Source organism: Heterodontus francisci, chromosome 44, assembly GCF_036365525.1.
Source record: "Heterodontus francisci isolate sHetFra1 chromosome 44, sHetFra1.hap1, whole genome shotgun sequence".
Classification (NCBI taxonomy): Eukaryota; Metazoa; Chordata; class Chondrichthyes; order Heterodontiformes; family Heterodontidae; genus Heterodontus; species Heterodontus francisci.
Genome location: NC_090414.1, coordinates 21832094 through 21855560, shown reverse-complemented (window position 1 = coordinate 21855560; position 23467 = coordinate 21832094). Strand labels below are relative to the sequence as shown.

General features: G+C 44.1%; 1 protein-coding gene across 1 annotated transcript; it reads left to right on the top strand.

Moving 5' to 3' along the window:
- The first annotated feature begins 17 nt into the window (after positions 1-17).
- Positions 18-22591, top strand: frmd8 (FERM domain containing 8). Its single transcript, XM_068021823.1, has 11 exons — positions 18-158; positions 4536-4617; positions 5412-5579; positions 8770-8871; positions 9663-9721; positions 10361-10527; positions 12114-12332; positions 15559-15682; positions 16755-16904; positions 18102-18291; positions 20697-22591. The coding sequence occupies exons 2-11, from the start codon at positions 4536-4538 to the stop codon at positions 20813-20815; spliced, it is 1380 nt and encodes a 459-aa protein (XP_067877924.1). The 5' UTR covers positions 18-158; the 3' UTR covers positions 20816-22591.
- The last annotated feature ends 876 nt before the right edge of the window (positions 22592-23467 follow it).

Here is a 23467-nt window from a genome sequence, read left to right as displayed (position 1 = left end):
GGAGGCGGGGAAGGGGCGGTGTCAGATGCTGCGCAGGCGCGGAAGCCGATGCTGGGAGAGTCTGTGTAGTTTGTTCGCTGTTGTAGCCCGGACTGAGGGGGGAATGACTTCGATCTGACCCCGGGTTGTCGGGGGGGGAGGTGCCCAGGTCTGCACCTGTGAGTATATATTTTTTTTTGGAAGTTTGGAGGGCTCAGTTTTTATTAACGGGGCTGATCAGTGGGTGTGAAGTTGTTGTCCACCTTGAGCTACTTTATGAGAAGCTTCAAGACAACAAGCCCAACCCCTGGCCGGGCTCTTTCCCGCCCTGTGGATGGAAGCACAGAGCCTGGACTAGGTAGGCCCTCCTTTCCCACACCTGATAGAAGTGTCCAGAAGGATCGGGGCTTTTTTTGATGGTGTGTGTGTGATGGGGGTGGAAACTTGAGTAATTCCTTCTCTTTTTAGCATGGTGGACTCCTTATTATTTCCTGACCTGACCTTTGCTTGCAGCTCTTTTATTGCTTCAGATTTGCAGAATTTTGGTTGTTTATAAAAGTTATTCCTGTTGAGTGACCAGAACGTCATCTGCTATTTTTACTTGCAAATAAGAAAGACAGATAGTTTTATCTCTGAGGAAGGGCATGAGTCAGGTGATGTGGGTTTCTCCACTTTTTTTTTATTTCCCCTTTTCATGTCAAAACTTTTGACTGGTTCCCGAGGCAAGAATGAAAACCGCTTAAAAAAAAGTAAAATGGAGAGATTTTTCTTTACCTAGGATTTATTTGGACAAAGGAATCTCTGCTAGAAATGCTGCAAGCACCTTTTCTGTTTTTTTACGTAAGGCTTCTACTATCTTGTCTGTTTTCATTTCAAACCTAATGCCTATGTTTTCTATCTCTCTCACGTTCTTGCCTTTTCCTTAATCCTCCTCCCACTTCCTTAGCAGTTCTCATGTTTATTTCATGCTTCAGGTCATTGGGTGAAATCATTTAGCAATCTTGATTTTCTGCAAGTTTCTGTTTTTTTTCTCTTCCCCTTTTTCTCTTGTTTATCTCTGAAGAAAAGCATGAGTCAGATGCTGCTGTTTCTTTGTTTCAGATCTCCAGTATCTTTGACTTTTCATGTTTAAAAAAAAACTATTTTGCCTGGTTTCTGAGTCAGAAATGAAGACTGCCAAAAAAGGGAGCGATTCAGAAATTTTCCTTAATGCAGATGAGTTGCTTGGACATGGCAAGACCTACCAGAAACAGAGTCCCTAATAGTTTTTAAAAGGGAAGTGAATAAATATGTGAAAAAAAAATCATAGTTTATGTGGCAAGAACAAGGAAATGTGACTAATTGGACAACTGTTTGAGAGTTGGCACAAGCATGATGGGTTGAATGGCTTAATGTGCTGTCAAATTCTGTTTTAAACGATAACTTACAGTTATATTGTGCCTTGTGTATCTTTAACATGCCAAAATATTTTGCCCGTTATGAAGGGCAATGACAGTGAGTATGTGGGTGAATGGAACTTTGGTTTTCCTGACAAGATTGTTAGACAGACTGAAGGGACCTGCAAGGGTTATCTAATTGTCTGTGATGTTCATTGAGCGGGAAATCTAAATGATTATCTTCCAATAGGGGTGTGTCAACTTGAACATCTAACTGGACAAATAGGGTCTGCCTTTGACATCTCATCTGAAGGATGGCAGCTCTTGCAGTGCAGAAATCTTCATTGTTGCCTTTTAGTTTATGGGCTTATTTATATACAGCTGGAAAGGCAGAACGGCATCTGAAAAAAAATACAAATTGATGTTTTGCAAAGGAAACTTTTGTTAAAACTGGTGAAGGATCCACTTAAAATGTTGACCTGTGTTTTGCTTGTTCAGATAGCGGCTGGCCTGGGTAATGACAGCATTTGCAGCTTTTCGTTTACCTCTTGTGCTTAAATTAGCTTTTCAAATCTGTCCCAATTCTTCAGCAATTGCACTTTTAACATTTCTCAGATGTTTACGGATCTCTACCAATTCTCCATGGTTGTGAGGATTTATGTGGTTTTGCTGGCATTGGGCGAACTCATTCTGAATCACCCTTGCCTGGAAAAATGCTGATCTGACGGTCTGTGATAAATTTTCTGGCTTTTGACGAGGTGTTACAAAGAAAAGTCCACATTCCGGAGTTAACTGTTAGTGGAGCAAAGTCCCCCACTTCACATGGAAAATACATTTTTTTTTAGTTGTAGTAAAATCTTTGCGTTGCCTTACTTTCCTAGAGCACCGTATGAGATCAACATAGCAGTAATCAAAAGCACTGAAACAACCAAATCTCCATCCTGCTAAAGCAGACCAACAGCTGTGTGTTATCAGAGTGGCAACTTCACCTGTTTAGTTGCTTTGTGTGCTTGAGCTGCTTCAGTCTGTCAGGATGAATCTGTTGTGACATATAATGGTGTGGTGGCATGAGCATGATGATGCACCTGACTCGGCATCAGTTTTCCGCCCGTCGCAAGCAATTGTGCCATGACGTGATGTTCAGGTCCATCTGCTGCGTCCTTTTCTAACGGGCCTGTCTGCAGACTACAACAAGGGGGAGAGCAGCACTTTGGCATCGTTCTTTCTATACCACACTTCCCCAGAGCCTAAAGATTGAACAATTTTATTTGTCTTCTGGTTTGGGTCTAACATGGTTATTTCTTTCCAAGGCTGGGACACTGAAAGGTTTGGGTCTAGTTTCTATTGTTTACTTTTCTTTCTTCATTCTCGCCCTACTCTGTGCAATGCACTTGAACATTACATTCAGGATATATATGTTCAAACTTGGGTGGGCGAGCAACTTTGCAATATTATCAATATTTATGCAATATTTCTTTGTTCACTGCAAGTATGCTGACTGGCCAACTTAGCTCAAAACAGGGCATGGTAAGGGTGCCCCAGTTTGTTGACATGCTGTCCTCAAGGAGGGGCTTTTGTTGGAAAGCAATGGCCACTGAGAAGTCTAGGTGGGGTATGGAAGCATAGTGGTTACGTTACTGGCAAAATTCCCTCTAAGCTGGACAGCCGTGCAGTAACTTGCAAGTTCCCGTGCAGGCCACACACAAGTCAGCCCCTTTCAATTACTATGCAAAAAAATTAAAAGGGGCTACGCACTTAAAGAAATCGACTACGCAGTCAAAAGGAAATTACAGGAGCATTGGATGCTGGACTGGTAATCCAGAGGCCTGGACTAATGATCTGGAGACAGCAGGTCAAATCCCACCATTGCAACTGGGCAGTTTAAATGCAGTTAATTAAATAAATCTTGAATTAAATAAAGGCTAGTATCCGTAATGGTGACCATGTGACTCCCGGATCGCCATAAAAACCCATCTGATTCATTAGTGCTCTTGAGGGAAAGAAATCTCTCCTTACCTACTATGGCCTACGTGTGACTTTTCACTGCCCTCTGAAATGGCCTTGCAAGCCACTCAGTTGTGTAGGGATGGGCAATAAATGCTGCTCATGCTAGCGCCACCCACATCCTGTGAATGAATTTAGAAAAAAAGCCGCCACCAAAGAATTAAAAAACACACTAAACCGTTTGGCTCTCAGCTGGTGGTTTAGAAATCACTGGATCCAGTGTGACTGGGATTGGTGATTACCTAGCTCCTTCACTGAGCTCAAGGCTGACGCGGTTAGTTGGAGGGGGAGGAGTCTGGTGGCTTGGAAATTCAAAATATCAGATCTCTATAAAGCTGCAGAAGGGAATTCCAAGGAGGAATCTTGAAGATTCCTTAAAACTGAAGAATAACAGGAGCCAGAAAAAGTGTCTTGTGCTTGGGTGACTAAGGAGTAATGGTGTGAGATCTCAGTTTAGTTACACAAAGCTTTCCGATAAATGGGCACGACAGGACATTGATGGCATTTCCACACTTGAACGGAGCGTGACTTATTTTTTTTTAATCTCTAAAGCCTGTCCTTTCACTCCTTAAAACAGTATTCTATCGTCAACATTTACCTGAGTTGATTGGAACAGGCAGGTCAGTCCTTTTGATCTTTGCAGGCGAATTGGGCTTTGGTCTGTTCAAAACATCGTTGCAAGCGCCCCCACCCTGAAATTATTTCCGCTCCAATACACTGTTGCTGTCTTTCTGTCGCACTTGCAAGCCACCCTCGGGCACATTTACAACATGGTGGGGCAGATGTGGGTCTCTGCTTTTGATCGTGATATTGTGGGCAGTTAGCAAGTGGGAGTCGAGCACTTCCCTGCTGAAGGTTGAGAGGGGCCGTAGTTCTGGTAAAGTCTTTTTTACTCCCTGCAATGTAAACAAAGCTTTGTAGCCCAATTGATCAGTTTCTTATAGCTAGGCACTGCATAGAGGAACATGGAGTAGTGAGTCTGATGGGAGCCATAGATGAAGGGAACTAGCTTCTGGGATGTGTAATAAATTGCATTGCTTTAGTGAAATAACCAAGTTTAACTTTTCTTTGTGTGGAAGGAATCCAAAGCTGTTAACTTCCTACAGTAACCAGAGGGATTGAAATCCTCAGTTTGATGATGGCAGGTTTCTGACCGTGGGTTTCTTTTTGTTCCAGATGGATCCAAGTGAGCCGAGAAATATGCTGGAAACGTCTGGCGGTTCTCAGCGGGGGAGTGTCTCCTCGTCTGCGGCCAGGCGTGAGTTTCTTGCATGGTTCCCTTAAAGCTAGTTTCTGCTGGACATGCGTGTGCTAGAATATAGGCAGGGACATTTTGTTGAAAGTGATGTCTCAGTTGGTTAAGGCAGCCAGTATCTCACCTAGAGTCGTAAACACATGCATGCTTCACCTTTCAGTTGGCACTGAGCTAGCTGGCATCATCTAAGAGCAGGCTGTAGCCACCACTATTGCCTGTGTGTCCGTGAGCAAGGGAGAGGAATATTTACCAATGTTTCGACTCCCTATTGCCATCCAGTGAGCGAAAGTGTGTAAGATCGGGGTTGGCTGTGTTGCCGTTCCACAGTCAAATAGCCAGGCGTTTCTGAACATGTGAAAAATAGCCACTTGGTCGAGGTACAGGGATAGAACCTAGCAAGAGTCAATACCATCAGAAGAGGGGAGGAAGAGAGCAAACAATCTAACTATATATTTGTTGCCCCCAGCTAGGCTGTTGCATAAGGTTACTTAAAATAAAACCAGATGCTGTAAATTTAAAAAAGAAAGAAAACACCTTAAGTATGGTAGATGAGGGAGAATAAATGGGACAGCAACGTGGGGTGGTCGGTACAAGATCTGTCCCATAACTGTAGTTTTGTTAGCAGCAACGTAAACACGCAAGATTCTGAAACTCAGAAAATTGCACCTCATGTGCAGGTGTGTGTGTATTTAAGATCCACAGTCGAAATTCTCATCTCATTTTTTAATGTGACTGTTTCTCAACAAAATGAATGTGTTCTTCAGTTAATCATTTTTTTCTGGCCCTGCTTTTCCCAGACTCGGAGGTACTGATTTACCTGGTGAACGACTCAGTTATTCAGATCTCCCTGGAGAATCTGATGACCCTCACGGCAGGGGAGCTCAGCAGGACTGTTCGGGAAGCATTGCAGTTGCCTGATCAGGCTCAAGAGATTTTCTCATTGTGGCTTATTTCGCCATTCCTAGGTGAGTCTTTGTAGCCTTTGCTGGCCCTGTAGGTTGGGCAGGCTGCGGTGGGGGGTTGTCTCCATTTGTAGGGTAATAAATGCATTTGTCAAAAAAGGCACTGGAGGGGATTTTAACAAGTTACTAAGGGCAAATATTTGTCTAAAGGACTGGGGACTCCGTTTTAGTAGCTTAGACACTGGGCTGTCACTTTGACCACCTGGCTTTTGGTTCAGCCTGAGTGATGGGAGGGAAGTCATAGTCATTTACAGCACAGAAAGAGACTATTCAGCCCATCGAGTTCATGCCGACTCTACGGAGCTATGCAGTCAGTCCCGCTTCCTGGCTCGATGCCTGTACCCCTGAAAGTCTATATCTCTCAGGTGGCCATCCGACTGCCTCTTGAAGTTTCCTCTTGTCTGCAGACTGGATGAAATGAAATTAGTTGTTAGGCAGTCTTTGACCCTGCAATGAGCTTCCGGCTACATATGTGCATCGTCGCCAAGACTGCCTACTTCCACCTCCGTATCATCGCCTGATGGTGTCCCACCTCAGCTTGTCTGTCACTGAAACCCTCATCTGTAACTTTGTTACCCCAAGAATTGATTATTCCAACAATCTTCTGGTCATCCTTCTATCTTCCACTCTCCATAAACTTGAGCTCATCTAAAACTGCTGTCCATATCCTAACCTGCATTTCGTTTGCCCATCACTTCATGCTCGCTGACCTGTATGGGCTCCCAGTCTGGCAACACCTCGATTTTAAAATTCTCATCCTTGTTTTCAAATTCCTACATGGCCTCATCCCTTCCTATCTCTATAACCTCCTCCAGCCTTATGACTCTCAGATCTCTGCGCTCCTCCAATTCTTTTGTGCATCCCCGATTTTAATCACTCTGCCGTTGGTAGCCGTGGTTTCAGTTGCCTGGGCCTTAAGCTGTGGAATTCCCCCTTTAAACCTCTCTGCCGCTCTCTCCTCTTTTATGACCCTTCTTAAAACCTACTTCTTTGACCAAACTTTTGGCCGCCTGTCCTAATATGTGGCTTGGTGTAAAATCTTATTTGCTCCTGTGACGGTTTTACCATATTAAAGGTGCTATATAAATGCAAGTTGTTGTCTCAATCCAGTTCTTAGTAAATATTTCACAAAGCAGCCTCCAATTTGTACTCGACCGATGATCTCACTCAGACACCACAGGTCTAGAAAATGGGAAAATGTCGTGTGGGTGGAGGAGGGGCAATTTTTCTGAGGTTATAATTGTAGTTACATTGTTGGGAGAGTATGGAGGGAGCTATACCTGACCTGTGTTTGCTTGCTGCTGATATTGGGTGGACTGAAATAGGAATTTGTTCCCTTCCTCAACCCTAAGATCCCTCACCTTGATGAGTTCTATGTGCTGTAACAGATTCCGTAGTGACTCATCTTCGTAGGGCTGATCAGCACAGTATTAGTAGCAAGGATCAGCATTGGAGCCAATCAAAATAAATATGCATTTACTGAATAGGCGTCGTGGGTTACTCTCCCACTCGCTTCTGTTTTCCACTCCCCCTTGTGACCAGAAGGCAGGCGACCCTCAAAGTTCATGTTCTACTAAATTCAGCAGGTGCATCCTTGCTGAGCAGGATTAATGTTGATTCCTGAAGTTAGCTGTTCTTTCTGCCTTTTTTTTTTTTATTTTTTGAAGCATTTTTCTCTGAGTCCTTGTTTATTTGGAAGTGCTGTCTCCTGAAATAGAAATTAAGATTCAGACCCCTTCTCTCCCTTCCCACCAAAAGCTGGGTTTCAAAATTGGGTTTGAGGCTGGAAACACAGAATTGGCAAACTGCAGTTCCAGTGTAGTGTATGTAGAGTCTTTCTGTGCTGTAGGGAGCACTTCATTTACTCTACATAAGCAGGCAGCATCAGCAGAAGGCAAACCTTCAGTCATAATGCACAGGCAGTTCATTGTAGTTCCTTGAGAGTGAGTGGGAACGGCTGGAGGTGGATGGAGCTCAGTTTGTTTTTATAGTTAAAGAAGTATAGTGTCCACTTGAATGTATTGGCCTCCAGCTAAAATTGAAGATTGTTCAGAGGCAGAAACATAAAAACAACTTTTGAAAACTCCCCGTGTGCAATCTTGTGCATCTGCGGTTGCCTTGTCATTATCTGTGCTTTGAATTTCCTCCCAAACAATGCAGATGATATACATTGAGAGCACCAGCGACCCCTTGCAGTATTAATGGGATCATTGGCGAATCTTGCTGCCCCCAGAATGGACCCCCTTTACTAAACAGTTACTGCTACAAAGGAGCAAACATAGCACATGTTTGGCCTGGGCGGAGAATCTGTATGTTTGTGCGGCAAAAACTTACATGCACCTAGTGCTTCTCGTTGTGCAGACAAGTTCAGCCAGAGGATTACCCAGAAATATGACCTAACTGCGTGATTCACCCTTGGGATGAAAAGTTGTTTCCGGTGGGTATTAAAGAGAAGGGAGTTCTGATGCCTCACCCAATGTTGCTCCCTCAATCAGTGCCGCCAGAGAAACTCATCAGCTAGTCATTGATTGCATTGCTGTTTGTGGGATGCTGCTGGCACAGAATTGCTGCCCTGCATTTGCCTATGTAACAGTCACTGCTGTTCCATAAGAAAATAAAATTCATTGTTTGAAACACTGAGTCATATGAAATGTGATATATAAATGGAAGTATTATTCTAGGGAGAGGGACAAATGACAGGAAGGCTGCTCTCAAGCCTGCTCTGTGTGTAAATATGCTCCACAGTGAATTTCTTGGTTATGAACAACTCTCTCAAAAATAACGCACCCTCAGGATTTCAGTGACCAAAATGACTCCACCTACAGACACTTAAATACCATGGAATTGACTGTGCACAATGGCCATATTATGTCTGTCTTTAGAAGTCATCGTGAGACGGGCGCCAAAAAGCCATTGTTGCGGCCTTCCGGCTGAAACATGAGATCTCATTTTCCTATGATTATGAAGATTACAGTCTTGCCATTGATCGGGTTGAAGTGTTCTATTAGCCTCTTAAGATGCATCAAATCACTTGTAAATGGCTGTGGGAGAATGGGGAGATCGTAAATCAAGGGAGGAGTAGTTTTGAGGCTGAGAGGAACGAGAGGACAAATTGAGAGTGGAATGCTAAATGTTCTCTGCTTGTGGTTCTTCACCTCCTATTCCCCTATTTGACAATTTTGCTTATTCACAGAGCTGCAGCTGAAACCTAAGCACCTTCCGTACAAGCTCAGCCGGCAGTGGCCAGATCTCCTTTACCGCTTCACCAAGTGTTCTGTTGATGATATCGTTCGCGGTGAGTGTTGCGCCGTTTGACAACTTTGACAATTTCGAGGAGCAGGAAATGGTCACTGGGGACCACGAGCATCAACTTCACTTGCTCATCATGTTCTCCAATTCCCCCTCTCTAGAACTACATCTAATTGTCTCTTGATTCCATTTATATAGTGTGCTTCCCTAATTCTGGAGGGTATCTCCATTCAGTTCTTGACCAGAGTTTGAGCACCTCCACTTCCAACCGAACTCACTGTCCAATGATTCATTTCTTCCATTCCATCCACTCCATCTTCCTTAGGCCAAGGGTACTGAGACCCATTGCAGGGTAGATACTGAGCAGGGTAAGGGAAACCCAGTTAAAGTGAATAAAATGGCACCAAAGCAGAGCTCGATTTTATTTGGAGAGGGTAAAGTGTGTGAGTAATTGCAGCAGAAGAGTAAAGACATCTTTTTCCCCTGTTGTTGTTGCACCCGGTGTGGTATTGAGGCGAACAGACATGGGAAGTCCCCGATTTGATCTGTTGCCTGAGCGAAGCAAAATGACCCCAGCCTGGGTGACTTGGTATTGGCATCTTTGAGCTCTGAAGGGGAGACGCCCGCTAAGGTTTATGACTGGAAATTGAACCCCTGTTGGGCGTGTGGATGTTGAATGAGGACTGCCTCAGTCTCTGCTATGATCTCCCCCTACCCTGCCATGGTTTAATAGCCTAGAACTCACCATGTGTGGAAAATGTCCACCTGGGTGAATTGAAGATGTCATGACCATCGCTAGTTCAATTTCTATCTCAACAATATCTCTATTTCTGACAGATGAACCATCATTGCAATATCGGAAGAATGTGTTCTTTCCTAAAGGCAAGGAGTTACAGGTGATTTCTGACGTATCTTTTATGTCCTAGTTGCTGTGATTTCATAGTCTCAGAAATGATTGAAATGCCACAAACTACAATGTTAAGTCAGGAGCTCTAACTCTGTGGAGGCCCATGTGAAGGCCGTGTGTGCGTGTGTTTAAAATATGTAACATTATGTTCCTTTTGTGGTTACCGTTAGTGCAAATGCTCGAATATATTTGGGATCTGTAGCATTGTAAAGTGAAACATGGCTATATGCATGCCAGCTTAAGATCACTTGCTCCTGTAAAATAAACATAGGGAGCAAGTCCCCTGAGGTTGGACTCTGAACATTTTGGTTCTTCACATTAGACACGGGAGACCAACAATGTTGGAGACCAGGAATGGAATATATCCAAGGGAAGTGGGCCATGAACATTACACTCCTAAGACAGCAATGATTTTCTTTTTAACCTAATGTAAAACGGCTTTAGTGAATATGGTCTACCTCCTCATAAGCATCTGTATTGGTCTCGATACTAATTGCTGATTTAATTATGTATCGGTCCACAGAATCTTTCACAATGTCCTGTGTTTTTAAAAAATATTACTTTTTCCTCTTCACAAGCTAGTTCTTGGTTAAACAGATTGAGTAGTGAATGTTGGTTGAAATTTCAGATTGAGGACGAGGGCATCCTCCGATTGTTGTACGCAGAGGCCAAGTTTAATATTCTGGAGGGCCGGTACCCTTACGACCTGGAAGATTGCCTCAAACTGGGCGCCCTCGCTTGTCGAATCGAGCTTGGCCCCTTCGACCAGGATCAGCACAACCAGGATTTCCTCAGGTGAGGGTAACATCGATGCTGAGGCAGTGAGGAAAGCATAGACCGGTCCTGGCTGGCCAAAATGGAAGCATTTGAAGTGGGGTGTGGAGGGTTTAAAATCTCCACAGAATGGACAATGTTTAAAGTCAAATGCTGACATCACTTCAGTTGCCAGTGTGCTTTCACTTTGAATTATTGAGTAGTGGGACAAAAAGTCTTGCATTAAAGAAAAATCATTGCAACAATGGGACTGTCTCAACACACTCTGCGTGCTTGCATCAAGATGTGATTAGAGAATTTTACAGCACGGAAGGGGGCCATTTGGCCCATTGTGCCTGTGTTGGCTCTCTGAGCTATCCGTTTAGTTTTATTCACCTACCAACACCACTTTAACACATTGCTGTTTGTGAGACCTCGCTGTGTGCAAATTGGTTACTGTGTTTACCACAGTGACTGGACTTAAAAAAGAAAAAAAATACTTCAGTGGCTCGAAAATGCTTTGGCATGTCCTGAGGTTGTGAAACATGTATAAATGCAAGTTCGACCATTGTTTTTCCTATCTCCTTTAAAATTTTTCTTTTTCTAATGTTTATTCCCTTCCTTTTAAAAACTGAATTCCATGTCCCAACAGCTCTGTACATTTAAAAAAAAAATTCTCATAACCTCTCCATTCATTTGGTAATATCACCACACTGTTCAGCTAAACTGACTCAGAGGAAAAATTTAATTCTCTGGTGCTGTTCTACATTCTGCAGTGTCACTAGTCAGGAAAGCTTCTCCAGATGTATTGTGGCTCCTTCTGGGGACAGATGAGAGCATCTAACAATTCAGGCCAAGCCCACCCTCAAGTGCCTTTTGTTTAAAAACAAGTCGAATAATTGCTCCTGAGTGGGCCACCCTTGAGCCTTGAGCACTGGCAGGACTGGGTTGCGCTGCTGCTGATACCTGCTGAATAATATAGCTCGTCCCTCTGCTGTAATCTGCTACATCTGCACGGAGCAGTTGATGTCGCATTAGGGCAGACGCATTGGAGTATTGAGCAGCCCTGGTCCAACTGATGCACTGACTGGGAGGAGCAAACTCTGAGCAAAGTACGACTAAGACTCCTTCTGGGCTTCTTGCTTGTAAGTGAATTACTGATCAGTCCTGCTCTGTGCTGAGTTTGTAGATCCCAGTTGGTGCTACAATTCGATTTGGTGCTTGTGGGGTAAGGTAGGGGTGGAGATAGGTTATGGATTGTCACTGGATATCGAGCAAGAGCTGGAATCTAGGCTGACCTCTGATGCCAATTGTAACACCTCAACTGCTGCACTGGCTGGGATCAGCCCAGATCAGGAGACGGTCCGGGGAATTTACTGCTCTTTATAGCTCAGTACCTCACTTGGAAGTGCTTTCATTATTAACTGCACTCAGATGTTTTAACATGAGATCTTGTAGGGTCAATTCACCGACCATATGTTCCAGTCAAGTGAAACTCCTTGATGGTAGCTTGGGATTGGTGAATCAACCCTTTTTTTTTCATACATGAGTACTGTTACCTTGCTGACTGAGCCATTAGCCGACTTACCATGCACCCCCCTCCCCACTCCCGTTGTGAATGTTTTCAGGGAGAAGCTTGACTTGTTCCTTCCCACTCATCTGTGCAAGAAGCATGGCGGGTTCCTGGCAACGTTCCGGCCCCGAGGAGCCAAGCAGCACGGCTATGAGGAGGGGCTCCTGGAGTCCTTCAGGCAGCTGGTGGACAATGCAGCATGTGAGGAGTCGGGGGCACTGAAGCTGCACTACCGGGCATATCTGGAAAAGTGTCATCTGTTGCTGTACTATGGGTAAGGTATAGGGATGCGTGGGGTGTGAGGGGGGAGCGGTGTCGTCTCCTAATGAGACACTAAGGCATTTGAAAGAATTATGAGGACAGATTACACAGCGAAGGCTTGTAATCTCTTCAATGTAGAGGATTTGCCTGTCAACCCTTGCTGTCTTGTCTTGCAAATGAATGCTGTCCCCTTTAAGGATTTGTCCCACTCCTGCTGATGGTGGGAGCCTCTGTAACTACTGCAGCATGAGTCAGCACCTTCAGTAGAAGAAGACAGAAAACATTTTCTAATTTGAAAAGTGAGGTTATGGTTGAGTTGCTGCTGTTACCATCTCATCAACTTAATGCGGTGCAGTGAGTATACTGAAAGTTATGCATCATGGTACTGTAGCATAAGATCAAATTCCAATTATATTTTTGTGTCTGTGTTCCCAAGACACAGCGGGAAAGAAAACATCGAGAACAGTTATTGGACAGTTAGGAATATAGGAGCAGGAGTAGGCCATTCAGCCCATCGAGCCTGCTTCACCGTTCAATATGATCATGGCTGATCATCCACTTTTGCATGTCGATCCCATTCCTTGAAGGAACAAAAACTTGGAGAAATCTGTCGATCCTGTTCCTTCCACAGTCCTTGAACACACTCTACTGTGGTCACGTAAGGATGCAAGAGAAAGGCAACCATTGGTAAAGGTCCATATAGCCCATCGAGCTCGCCCCTCCGGTACTCCGACTAGCCCCGCATAACATCCAACTCAGCAATGCCCTGTCCATTTCATCTCGAGCAAAAGTTCTACTTGTCATTTCTCGCTTCTCTCCCGAGGCAAATCAAGTAAAATTCTGGCATATTGACCTTGGAGAGTGAAACTTTTTTCCCTCTGCTTTTAGTTGTGTCTCCCTTAGAATCGAATTTGAACCAGTGTCACTAACCTTTTTTTAAGGGTCATAGTGCTGCACAGCGCCTTGCTGGAAGTCCCTTGCCAGATATTCCCAACGTGCTATTTTGTGGAATAATGGGGCAGAAATCTGTGCCCACCGCTCCCTCTATGGCAAGATTGGAGAGTTGCCAGACACCCTTGTATTTTCCCTAGTGGAGATATTTCATAAACCAGGCTTCTATTCCTTGGGATATAGAAAGTTAAGGGGTGATTTTAATTTTTTTTTAGGATTTTGAAAGGAATTGATAGAGAGACGTTTTCCATTGGTGGGGGAAGCTAGAATAAGGGGAAATAGCCTTAAAATCAGAGCCAGGCCATTCAGGAGAGAAGTTAGGAAACACGTTACCCATCTGGTTCACTCATGTCCCTTGGGGAAGGAAACCAGCTGGCCTTACCTGGTCTGGCTTACATGTGACTTGGGACCCACAGCAATGTGGTTGACTCTTAAATGTCCTAGCAAGCCAAGGGCAATTGGGGATGGGCAATAAATGCTGGCCTCGTCAACGACACCCACATCCCACAAACGAATAAAAAAAAAACTTATTCATGCAAAGGGTGGTAGAAGTATGGAACTCTCTCAAAAAGCAGTAGATGCTAGCTCAGTTAATTTTAAACCCGAGTTGATGTATGTTTTCTAGCCAAGGGTATTAAGGGATATGGAGCCTAATTGGGTGGATGGAGTTAAGATACAGGTCAGCCATAATCTCATTGAATGACAGAACAGGCTCAAGGGGCTGAATGGCCTTCTCTTCCAATGGATGCTGGGATATCCCAGCCTCTCAGTAGCATTTCTTTTGCTTTTACTTACTGGACAGCTGGATAAGAGGCAACAATGTTGAATCTCCACTTTGACAACAGCTGATAGCTGGTCAGGCTGTGAATAGGGACATATGGAACAGTGAGTCTGGTAAGGGTCCTTGGACCATATTGTAAATACTGTGTCTTTGAACCTTTAATGGTGTGTTACCTCTGGGAGAGTGCTTGGTGATTGACCTAAGTTTGGACTGCAACCTATCCCAGTCAATATTGTTCTAGTCAGAATAGTGCATCTTGTACAGAAGCAAAATACTGCAGTTGCTGGAAATCTGAAATAAAAACAGAAAATATTGGAGTGCAGGTCAGGAAGCATCTGTAGAGAGAGAAAAACAGTTGCTGTTTCAGTTCGATGACCTATCATCAGAACTGGGAAAAGTTAGAAATGTAATAGGTTTGAAGCAAGTGACGGTGGGAAAAAGAACAAAAGGGAGGGTGTGTGATAGGGTGGAAGACAGAAGAGATTAAATGACAAAAGAGTTGGTTTTGCAGGGCCTAAGGGAGTGGTAATGGGAGAACCAAAGAAACAAAAGATGTCTAGAAGATGTGTGAATGGCAGAATGATGAACAGCTACCGAGTAAGATATGCAAAGAAAATGAAACCGGGCAGAGATTACAGTCTGAAGTTGTTAAACTCAGTGTTGAGAACAGAAGGATGTGAAGTTTCTAATCGAACGACGAGGTGCTGTTCCTCCAGTTTATGTTGAGCTTCATTGGAATACGGCAGTAGGCAGAGGACAGAGGTCATCGTGAGAGCAAGGTGGAGAATTAAAATGACGGGCAACCAGAAGCTCAGGATCATGCTTGTGGTCTGACAGAGTTGTTCCGCAAAGTGGTCACGCAATCTGCGTTTGGTCTCCCCTGTGTAGAGCAGCATATATGGTATACTAAATTGAAAGAAGTACATCTACACTGCATCTTGTATTCTTTGTCCTTGACTGGTTATCTACCTTGACGACGTATTTCTGGGGCCCCTGTAGTTCCTGGATCTGCGTGGGGCTCTGTTTGTGCGTTGGATGGGAGGTCTAACTACAAAGAATTTACAGCACTGAAATGGGCCATTTGGCCCAACTAGTTCATGATATGATGCCGTTTCTGTTCCGCAAGCATCTCCCCTCTCCCTATCAGCATAATCTTTGATTCCTTTCTCCCTCGTGTGTTTGTCTAGCTTCCCCTTAAATGCATCTATGTCTTCGCCTTAACTGTTCCATACTATTCTATATGGTATTGAGTTCCACATTGGATAAAAAAGCTTCCGGATTTATTAGTGAATATTTTGTTTATAGCCCCTAGTTTTGGACTCTGCCATAAGTGAAAAACATCTTTATATCTGCTGTATCAAATCCTTTCATAATTTTAAGGATCACCCCTCCGCCTAGTCTTTTCTACAGAAAAGCACCCCAGCCTGCAATCTTGCCTGATATTTAAAAGCTCTCAGTTCTGGTATCATCCTTGTAAATCTTCACCCTTTGACTTTTGTGGTTTCAGCTCTGCAATGTTCACAGGGGAGATTGACAAACCTGTGCAGAGCTTTCTGCACCGGAATGGACGGAAGCTGGTAACCATAGCGATCAGCCTGGATGGTGTGTCAGTCATGGACAGTAAGGAAAAGGTAACATTTACTGTTTAAGCAATTTTAATTATCACCCTGCTGGTTGGAAAAATGGATGCATGGTGTTACCTCAGAAATGGTCCACTTATCTCAGTGCCACGTGATCAAATCCACCCCAGGCTCCTATCCCTTGTAATTAATTAGGTCATCACACAATGTCAACAGGAATACAGGCAGCGTAAGAAATTCGAATCTTGTATTGTTCACTACTGGTACTGCTCTGAGGTTGGAGTTGAGACTTGTTTCTGGAAAAGTGTAGAAAGTGTTTTACACTTTAGCCAGCCAGGTGCTGTACCTGCCCTGGGAGTGTTTGATGGGGACAGCGTAGAGGGAGCTTTACTCTGTATCTAACCCTGTGCTGTATTTGCCCTGGGAGTGCAGAGGGAGCTTTAGCCATTTGTGCTCCTCCACCTTTGAAAAAGGGTGCTGTTTTTGGTGTAATCCATCTCCTAATAGAGGCTGATAGAGGAACCATGTGTGTGATATGGTGGGGTGCAGTGGCATATGTTAAAGCAACACTTCACACCTGGGCCCCACTTGCGTTAAAGTTTCTCAAGTGCATCTTCTCTAGTAGCCTAGTGGAGGGTGGCGTTGCCTAGTCAAAGCTGTGCAAACCAGGAAGGTCCTTGGTTTGATACCCTGTTATTTGCTGAGTTGGTTCAATAGTTGGAGCAGCAGTTGAATGCTACAGATAAATTCAGCACACCCAGTCTACAGAGAAGTGGGGGTATTCAGTCAGATTTCGTACTTTGGATCTGTATCCAATGACTTCTGCTGAAGTCTGCATATATAGATGTGCGCATACAATCGTTTGTCTGTACTGGGGCCAAATGCTGCTCCGTCACTTGCTATCCTACGCTCCTGTATGCTCAGTGGCTGGTTGGAGGGGACCCAGAATGAATGGAATTGTTTCCAGTGAGAGTTGATGCTTTCAGACGAGGAGAGAAAATTGGCAATAAACAAGGTCCTCAAAAGCTTTCTGGAGCAGTCTTGAGGGTAATACAAGCATTAATTGATGCTGATCACCATTGAGAGAATAATCGATACCAAGGTTTCATTTCCACTTTTTCAGTGCGTGCTCTTGACTCTGGGTTTTCACGAGCTGTCGTGGGAATACACATCCTCGGAGAATCAGGACACCGATGACATCTTGTGGTTGGAATTTGATGGAGAGGAGGCAGGAGCCGTTGTGAACAAACTTTTGAAGATCTACTCAAAACAGGTATCGAGGAGATGGCAGCATTCAAGGAGTAGTTGAAGCAAATAGAATAGATGCATTTAAGGGAAAGCTGGATAAACACATTTGGGGTGGGTGGGGATGGGGGGAAGGATTAGAAGGATATGCCGATAAGGCTAGTTGTAGAGGGGTGGGAGGAGACTCTTGTGGAGCATAAACACTGGGCTCAATAGCCTGTTCTGAGCTGTAAATTCTATATGAAGTCTGTGTGTTAGGGATAATGTGCAAAGTACTTGGTCCAAGTCTCCCAAAGTTGTCTCGAGGACAGAAAGCAAAAATGTTGATAGATACAGAGAATTTTAATAATTATATGCCGCATATCAGTTGGATTTTTGAGGCCAGATGATAGTAAAAATAATTTGCCTTTTATATATTTAAGTGTTGCTTAATAACACACACTCCTCACCCACCAGCCTTGTCATCTGTCTGACATTTGGACCTGGCAATCCTGTCTCCATCTGAGATATTAACCGGTCTTTCCCGCTCTCGGCTTACTGCATGTTTGCATCATTTTCTGTTTCTAGTTCAGATTTCCAATCTTCAGTAGTTTTTCTTGTTAAAAGGGGTGAAGTTTTTTTTTTAAGTTGGAGTAATTGTCGGAGTTGGGGAGAGGACAATGAAAATCTTGTTAAATGCAAGCGAATATTTTGTCTGGCTAAATGGAAGGTTAAGCCCGAAATTACTTTTGAAGTATGTGGACCAACAACTTTTTATGAACTGAGTGCAACGTCTCAGAAGGTTTTACATACTCTTTGTATGCAGTGCAGATGAGGCAGGAAAAAGAAGTGCTAGAGTATCCCCAAGTTGGGTGAAGGCACGGCCCAGTGTTGGACTGTGCCAAACTGAAATGGAAAATCCTGGTTCAATTGTGCTGGTGTCAGTCAGACCAACAGTTAGGATGCCACAATTTGCCACGTTGTCCCTGAGCAAAGGAAGGAAAAATCAGCCAGGGTTCCTGCTCTGAGTTGCTATCTGGTCATCCCTCTTGGACTGAGAATTTGTGGCTATTAAAGGAGATCAGGATGGGCTATGATTCCTCCCACAGTGGAATAGCCCACCACCACTTGCTGTTTAGGCATGTCCATATAGTCAGGGAAGCAGTGGCCATGGAAATGCAGCTCCTTTTGAATTGGGGAGGTGAGGGAGTGGTCCCTTGAAACTAATACTGGTGTATGTATACAGGCAGAGCTGATGAGTGGAATGATCGACTACTGCATCAACTTCAATAGCGCCTTCGAGACGCCACCAGCGCAGGATGCCGTTGCTGCGAAACCACCGAGACCGAAGGAGAAACGCGGCAAACTGAAGCGGCAGAACAGCGTAGTGTGCAATCGGATCCAGCAGCTGTCGACCATTGACTATGTGGAGGAGGGTAGGTGGCCTGCACCTCTGGCTTTTGAGCAGTGACTGTGGTGGACACTGAGTAGTTATTGGAGAGTTAGTGGGTGCAAGTCATTAGCCAGCGTCACTCAAAAATTGTTCAAGGGAGCATGAGCAGGGGCAGTGTTGATAAAGAGGGTCCAGGTGATTTTAAAAAAAACTGACAGTACCCCCTTTACAAATGTTGGCACTCTCTGGAATGTCCTGGAAATGCTGGGGGGGTGGGGGGGGGGTGCTCCTGGGGGCCTCCTGCATGTGTTGGGATGCCATGTGAATGTGTTCACAGTTTCTGTCATACCATTTCCTGACATCAGAGGGTGCTGCTGCCTTATAAAACAGGATGATTGCATCAAATTACCAAATGGAGGAATTAACAGGAACTTGCCAGCAGAGAGGAACTTTAACCCCTAAATATATTTTGTTTGAAACACGTAAGAAACAGTAGAATCCTACAAAAGTAAGTAAAATGTAATCATTGAGCTCTAAGTAAGTTGGGGATAAAAGTGACAGGCAGGCAGGCATATGCAAGGACGGTCAGAAGAGACAGTGCAATGACTTTATCTTATGAACTCTATGGTAGCCTGTTTAATTCAGTTTTTGACTTCTCAATCATACTGAATAATAAAGTCCTTGTGAGTCTGAAAAGACGATTCCAGTACTTCTGCACAAAGCTGGATGTAGGGTGCAGGGATTTTACCTTCAAACTGTGGCACAAGCTAGTGCTGCCATCTGGAGAGAAGCCTCTGCCAGTGTGTATTGCAGTGTGTTGGACTAGTTCTGGGTAAAACTTTTCTTTCACCCCCCCTCACAAAAAAGAGGAATTACAAAGGTCCAATGCCCATAGTGCAGGACACCACCAAAGGTCGAAAGGTTAGATTAGAAGACACTGTAAATCGGGGAGCAGTGTTTGGATGATCCTAATTTTGTTTATTTTTTTAAAAATGTAGATTTTGGAAGGAGCTGACGGAGCTAGGGAGTCCTGGGGGCTAGAATTGTTATGGTGTGATGAGTCTTGAATTCAGCACTGTGAGGAGGGTGGAGTGTATAGGATGATGTATTAGGAGCCTTGAGTAAGAGAAAGAAACATTTCAAGAGGAGCAGTTGCCATAGTCATATTGACTTCAAAATAGAGAGACTCCCCGACCTGTCTGCAGAGACCGCTCCATTGCAAACCCAAACAGCAGTGGTTAACGAATAAGCCACCAGTGAAAATGCATGTACCTGATTAAAGAAGAGAGGATACCGAGGTTCGTAGCACTGTACAAGTGTCTGCTAAGTTATTACACCAATATTTTCTCCAGTTGTTGCCTTGCAGGATCCCAATATCGGACATTTCAGTGCCCAAACTATATTTAATTCCAGTGCGTCATTCTTATCAGCTAACCCGATGAGAATAGCTTACAAGGGTAGGGGAGATGTAAATGAACAGTGTCTTCTACTTGGGATAATCTTGGAACAACCTCCCCACCTGCAGCACCCCCCACCCCCGGCCTCTTCCCCAGTGTGGCCATTTTGAATGCCTGCACTGTATCTACTTCACTACACATTGGCACAGCAATGCACTGTGCCATTGCAGTGCTCTCTGTAGCCACAGCTGTTCCTACATCGGGTGAATAGTGAGTTGTGTCAGGCATTGGGGAAAACAAGTGTGCAAAGGGCCTTATTCATTTACAAGAATCTGTCTGGTATTGGGGCAGTGCCAGGTTTCTGCTCTTAGAGAGCCTCTGTAAGCTGAATTTAAAAAGCCCATTCTAATTGCAGGAAAGGTTACTCTATTATTTCAGTTTATTTAACAGATCCTCCAGCAGTTAAATGATTGCTCGCAGTCCCCTGATCTCAACTCCCCTCCAATAGAGTAGCTGTGGCTCACTCACTGAGTGCTTGCAGTGCTGGAGTTGAATGCATCATTTTGGGTCTTGGGTGTCAGCTGTGGCTCAGTGGGTAACAGTCTCACCTCTGAATCAGAGGTTGTGGGTTCGAGTCCCACTCCAGAGACTTGATCACACAATCCAAGCTGACACTCCAGTGCCATACTGAGGGGACACAATACTGTCGGAGGCGCCGTCGTCTGACAAGACGTCAAACTGACGCTCCTCGTCTGCCCTCTCAGGTGGACATCAAAGATCCCGTAGCCACTATTTTGACTATTTCTCCTCCGTGTTCTTGGTCAATATTTATCCCTCATCAAACGTCATTAAAACAGATCATCTGGCCATGATAACGTTGTTGTTTGTGGGATCTTGCTGTGTGCAAATTCTGTCATGTTTCCTGCAATGCTACAGTGGCTACACTTCAAAAGGTACTTCATTGGCTGTAAAGCGCCTTGGGCTGTCCTGAAGTTGTGAAAAGAGCTATATAAATGCAAGTCTTTTTTTTCTTTGTTATTTTCACTTCCAGGTAAAGAAATCAAACGCGTGAAGCCCAAGAGAGCGGCGTCGTTCTTCACACGGCAGCTGTCCCAGGGTCCAGCCTCTTACAGTGCCGTGGAGGTCACAGAGCCACTGGAGCAGGGCTGAGACAATCCATTGAAACACAAACATTTCCGGGTGGGAAAAATTCCCTAAGAGGACTGAAGGTGGTGGTGGTGGGGATGGGGGCGGGGAGGGAAGCAAGGAATTTGCCAACAACCACAAAATGAAGTGAATTTGCGGAGTCTGAATTATTACACAGCACAACAACTGCTCTGTTTGTAAAGTACATTTCCAGGAGGGTCCATGAAACAAAATGCTGCAGAATTCAGGGATCCCAATTACCCAGTGTTGAACCTGGAGTCTTAGAGGAATCATGAAAAAAAATACATATATATATCTTTGTTTATTTAAAAAATATATGAACTTGATTGTAGAAATGTCGCAATTATCTGGTGCAGTGGGATAAATTTGTGTCCTTCCACCTTGGTCCTTTCATTTCTAGGAGAAATCCAGCCCACTCTGACAGGCCGAAGGTCTCCTTACTGTGTTGGCACCGAGTGTCTTATGCAAAAAAAAAAGTCTGTAAACTGCACCCAACCTGGCACTGATGCAGTTGTCTGTCTTACTACATGACTCGTAGATTGCTGCACTAGTGTAATACTTTTTGAGTACTTGGAATAGAGTGTGTTTAGGCTGAGTAGAGAGGCTTTATCTCTGCGTCTAAGCTGCACTGTAGCTGAAAGAAGGGCAAAAATATTAGAAAGGTACAGCAAGTCTGTCAGCCTCTGGAAAGAGAAGTTTTACTTGCATTTTGGGTGGGACATCATTAGAATCGTTGGCCTCTGACAGACCTGCTATCATTTTCCAGCATCTTCTGCTTTGCACATTTCAACCTCCTGTGGTCTTTTTATCTGTGCCTTGTGTGATTTCTGTCTTGGGTGCCTACTGGTGGGTGACAGGACAGGGCAGAGCAGGAGGAGGCTACCCCCCAGCACAGGCAACTGAACCATGCCCAAAATTTTGCAATTAGCTTCTAATGCACGTCCGAGGGTAGCTTCTAGTTGATGAGCTTTCAGTGCTTCATTACATTCCTGATCGGTTTCCACCTCCTTTGCAGCAGTGACAGCAAGTGATGCCAGTGGGTGTGCTTGTTGGTCTCATTCCCATTTGATCAGAGCCCTGGAGAGGGCTAAGTTGCCATCTTATTTGTAATGGGGCAACAGTAGTTCCCACATAGGGTTGTTCTCGATGCAGTTGAAAATGCTGGTCTTTACCACCCACTGCCAAAAAAAAAAATCAAGGCCTTGAAATGATACCATAGAGTTTGTATGAAATTCCTGTCTTTGCCATTTAATCAGAGGCACTAACGGCTTTAAACGGTAAGGTCACAGGATGTCATCCCAAAGGCCCAAGACTTTAGTGGGAGCCAGGGGAGGGTTAAAGGTCTTGACTTCAGTCCAAGCAAAATATATTACATTCCTAACACAGTGCCTTCATTGCTTTTAAACTCAATTACAAGTTGTGCTGATCTAGTGAACGTTCAGTGAATATATATTCTCTCTTCCTCCCTGAAAAAAAAATCTCATGATGGAAGTTCAGGACTGCACTGAAATGAATCCAAAGGAAACTGCTGGGTGCGTGCGGCGTCTGTTTCTTTTTCTAATTGCACTACATAAGGTAACTGATTCCAGAATGATAGTGAGTTTAGGATATTTTCATTTTCTATTTTCAGTGGTTTCATCTGCTTTATATGAATAAACACTTAATTCTGATTGGTTGGTTGTTCCTACTAATTGTTAATGCACAATGTTTCTTAGATTTGCAGTATTGATACGATGTCTTTCTACTAATGTGAATTAAAGTTTTCCCTTATTTAAACCAGTTCTTTCAGGTTGCGTCTTAATCAGGAAGATTTTTCATAGATTCTTGCATGGAAGGAGGCTGTTCACTATGCCAGCTGTTTGAAAGAGCTGAACGGTATTCATCCCACACACCAGCTTATTCCTCATAACCCTGCAAATGAGTCCCCTTCAAATACATATCCTAGTCATTTATGGCACGGGAAGCGGCTATTTGGCCCATACCAGCTGTCCACGAAACTATTTACTTCGTCCCACACCCCTACCTGATCCCCGTAGCCCTGCAAGTGTACTTCCTTCAAGTGGCCATCCAATTTCCTTTTTGAAGTCATTTACTGTCTCTGCTTCCACCACCATTGTAGGCAATGAGTTCCAGGTCATTACCCACTCGCTGTGTAAAATAAAAGTTCTTCCTCATATTCCCCTGCGTCTCTTGCCCAAAACCTTCCATCTGTGAACTGTCGCTGTGTTGAATTGCCTTTTGATAGTCCCTATGGAATCTTCTATTACTCTCCGATAATGTGTCCCCGATCTTAAGCCTCAAAGAAATTCTCCTAATTTTCCCTCTAGTTCTTTTGTCAATTATTTTTAATCTGCAATCTCTGATTACTGACCCATTTGCCAGAGGAAACAGTTTCTCTCTACTTGCTTTTAACAAAACCCCTCAATTTTGAAGACGGCTATTAAGTTTCCCTTTAACCTTCTCTGCTCTAAGGAGGACAATCCCAGCTTCTCCATATAACTGAATTCCCTCATCCCTAGCATCATCCTGGTAAACCTCCTCTCTACTCTCTGCAAGGCAATGACGTCCTTCCTGGTGTGATGCCCGGAATAACCAGTGATCTGTAAAGATTTACCATGATGTCCTCGTTTTCATAGTCACTGTCCCGATTTACAA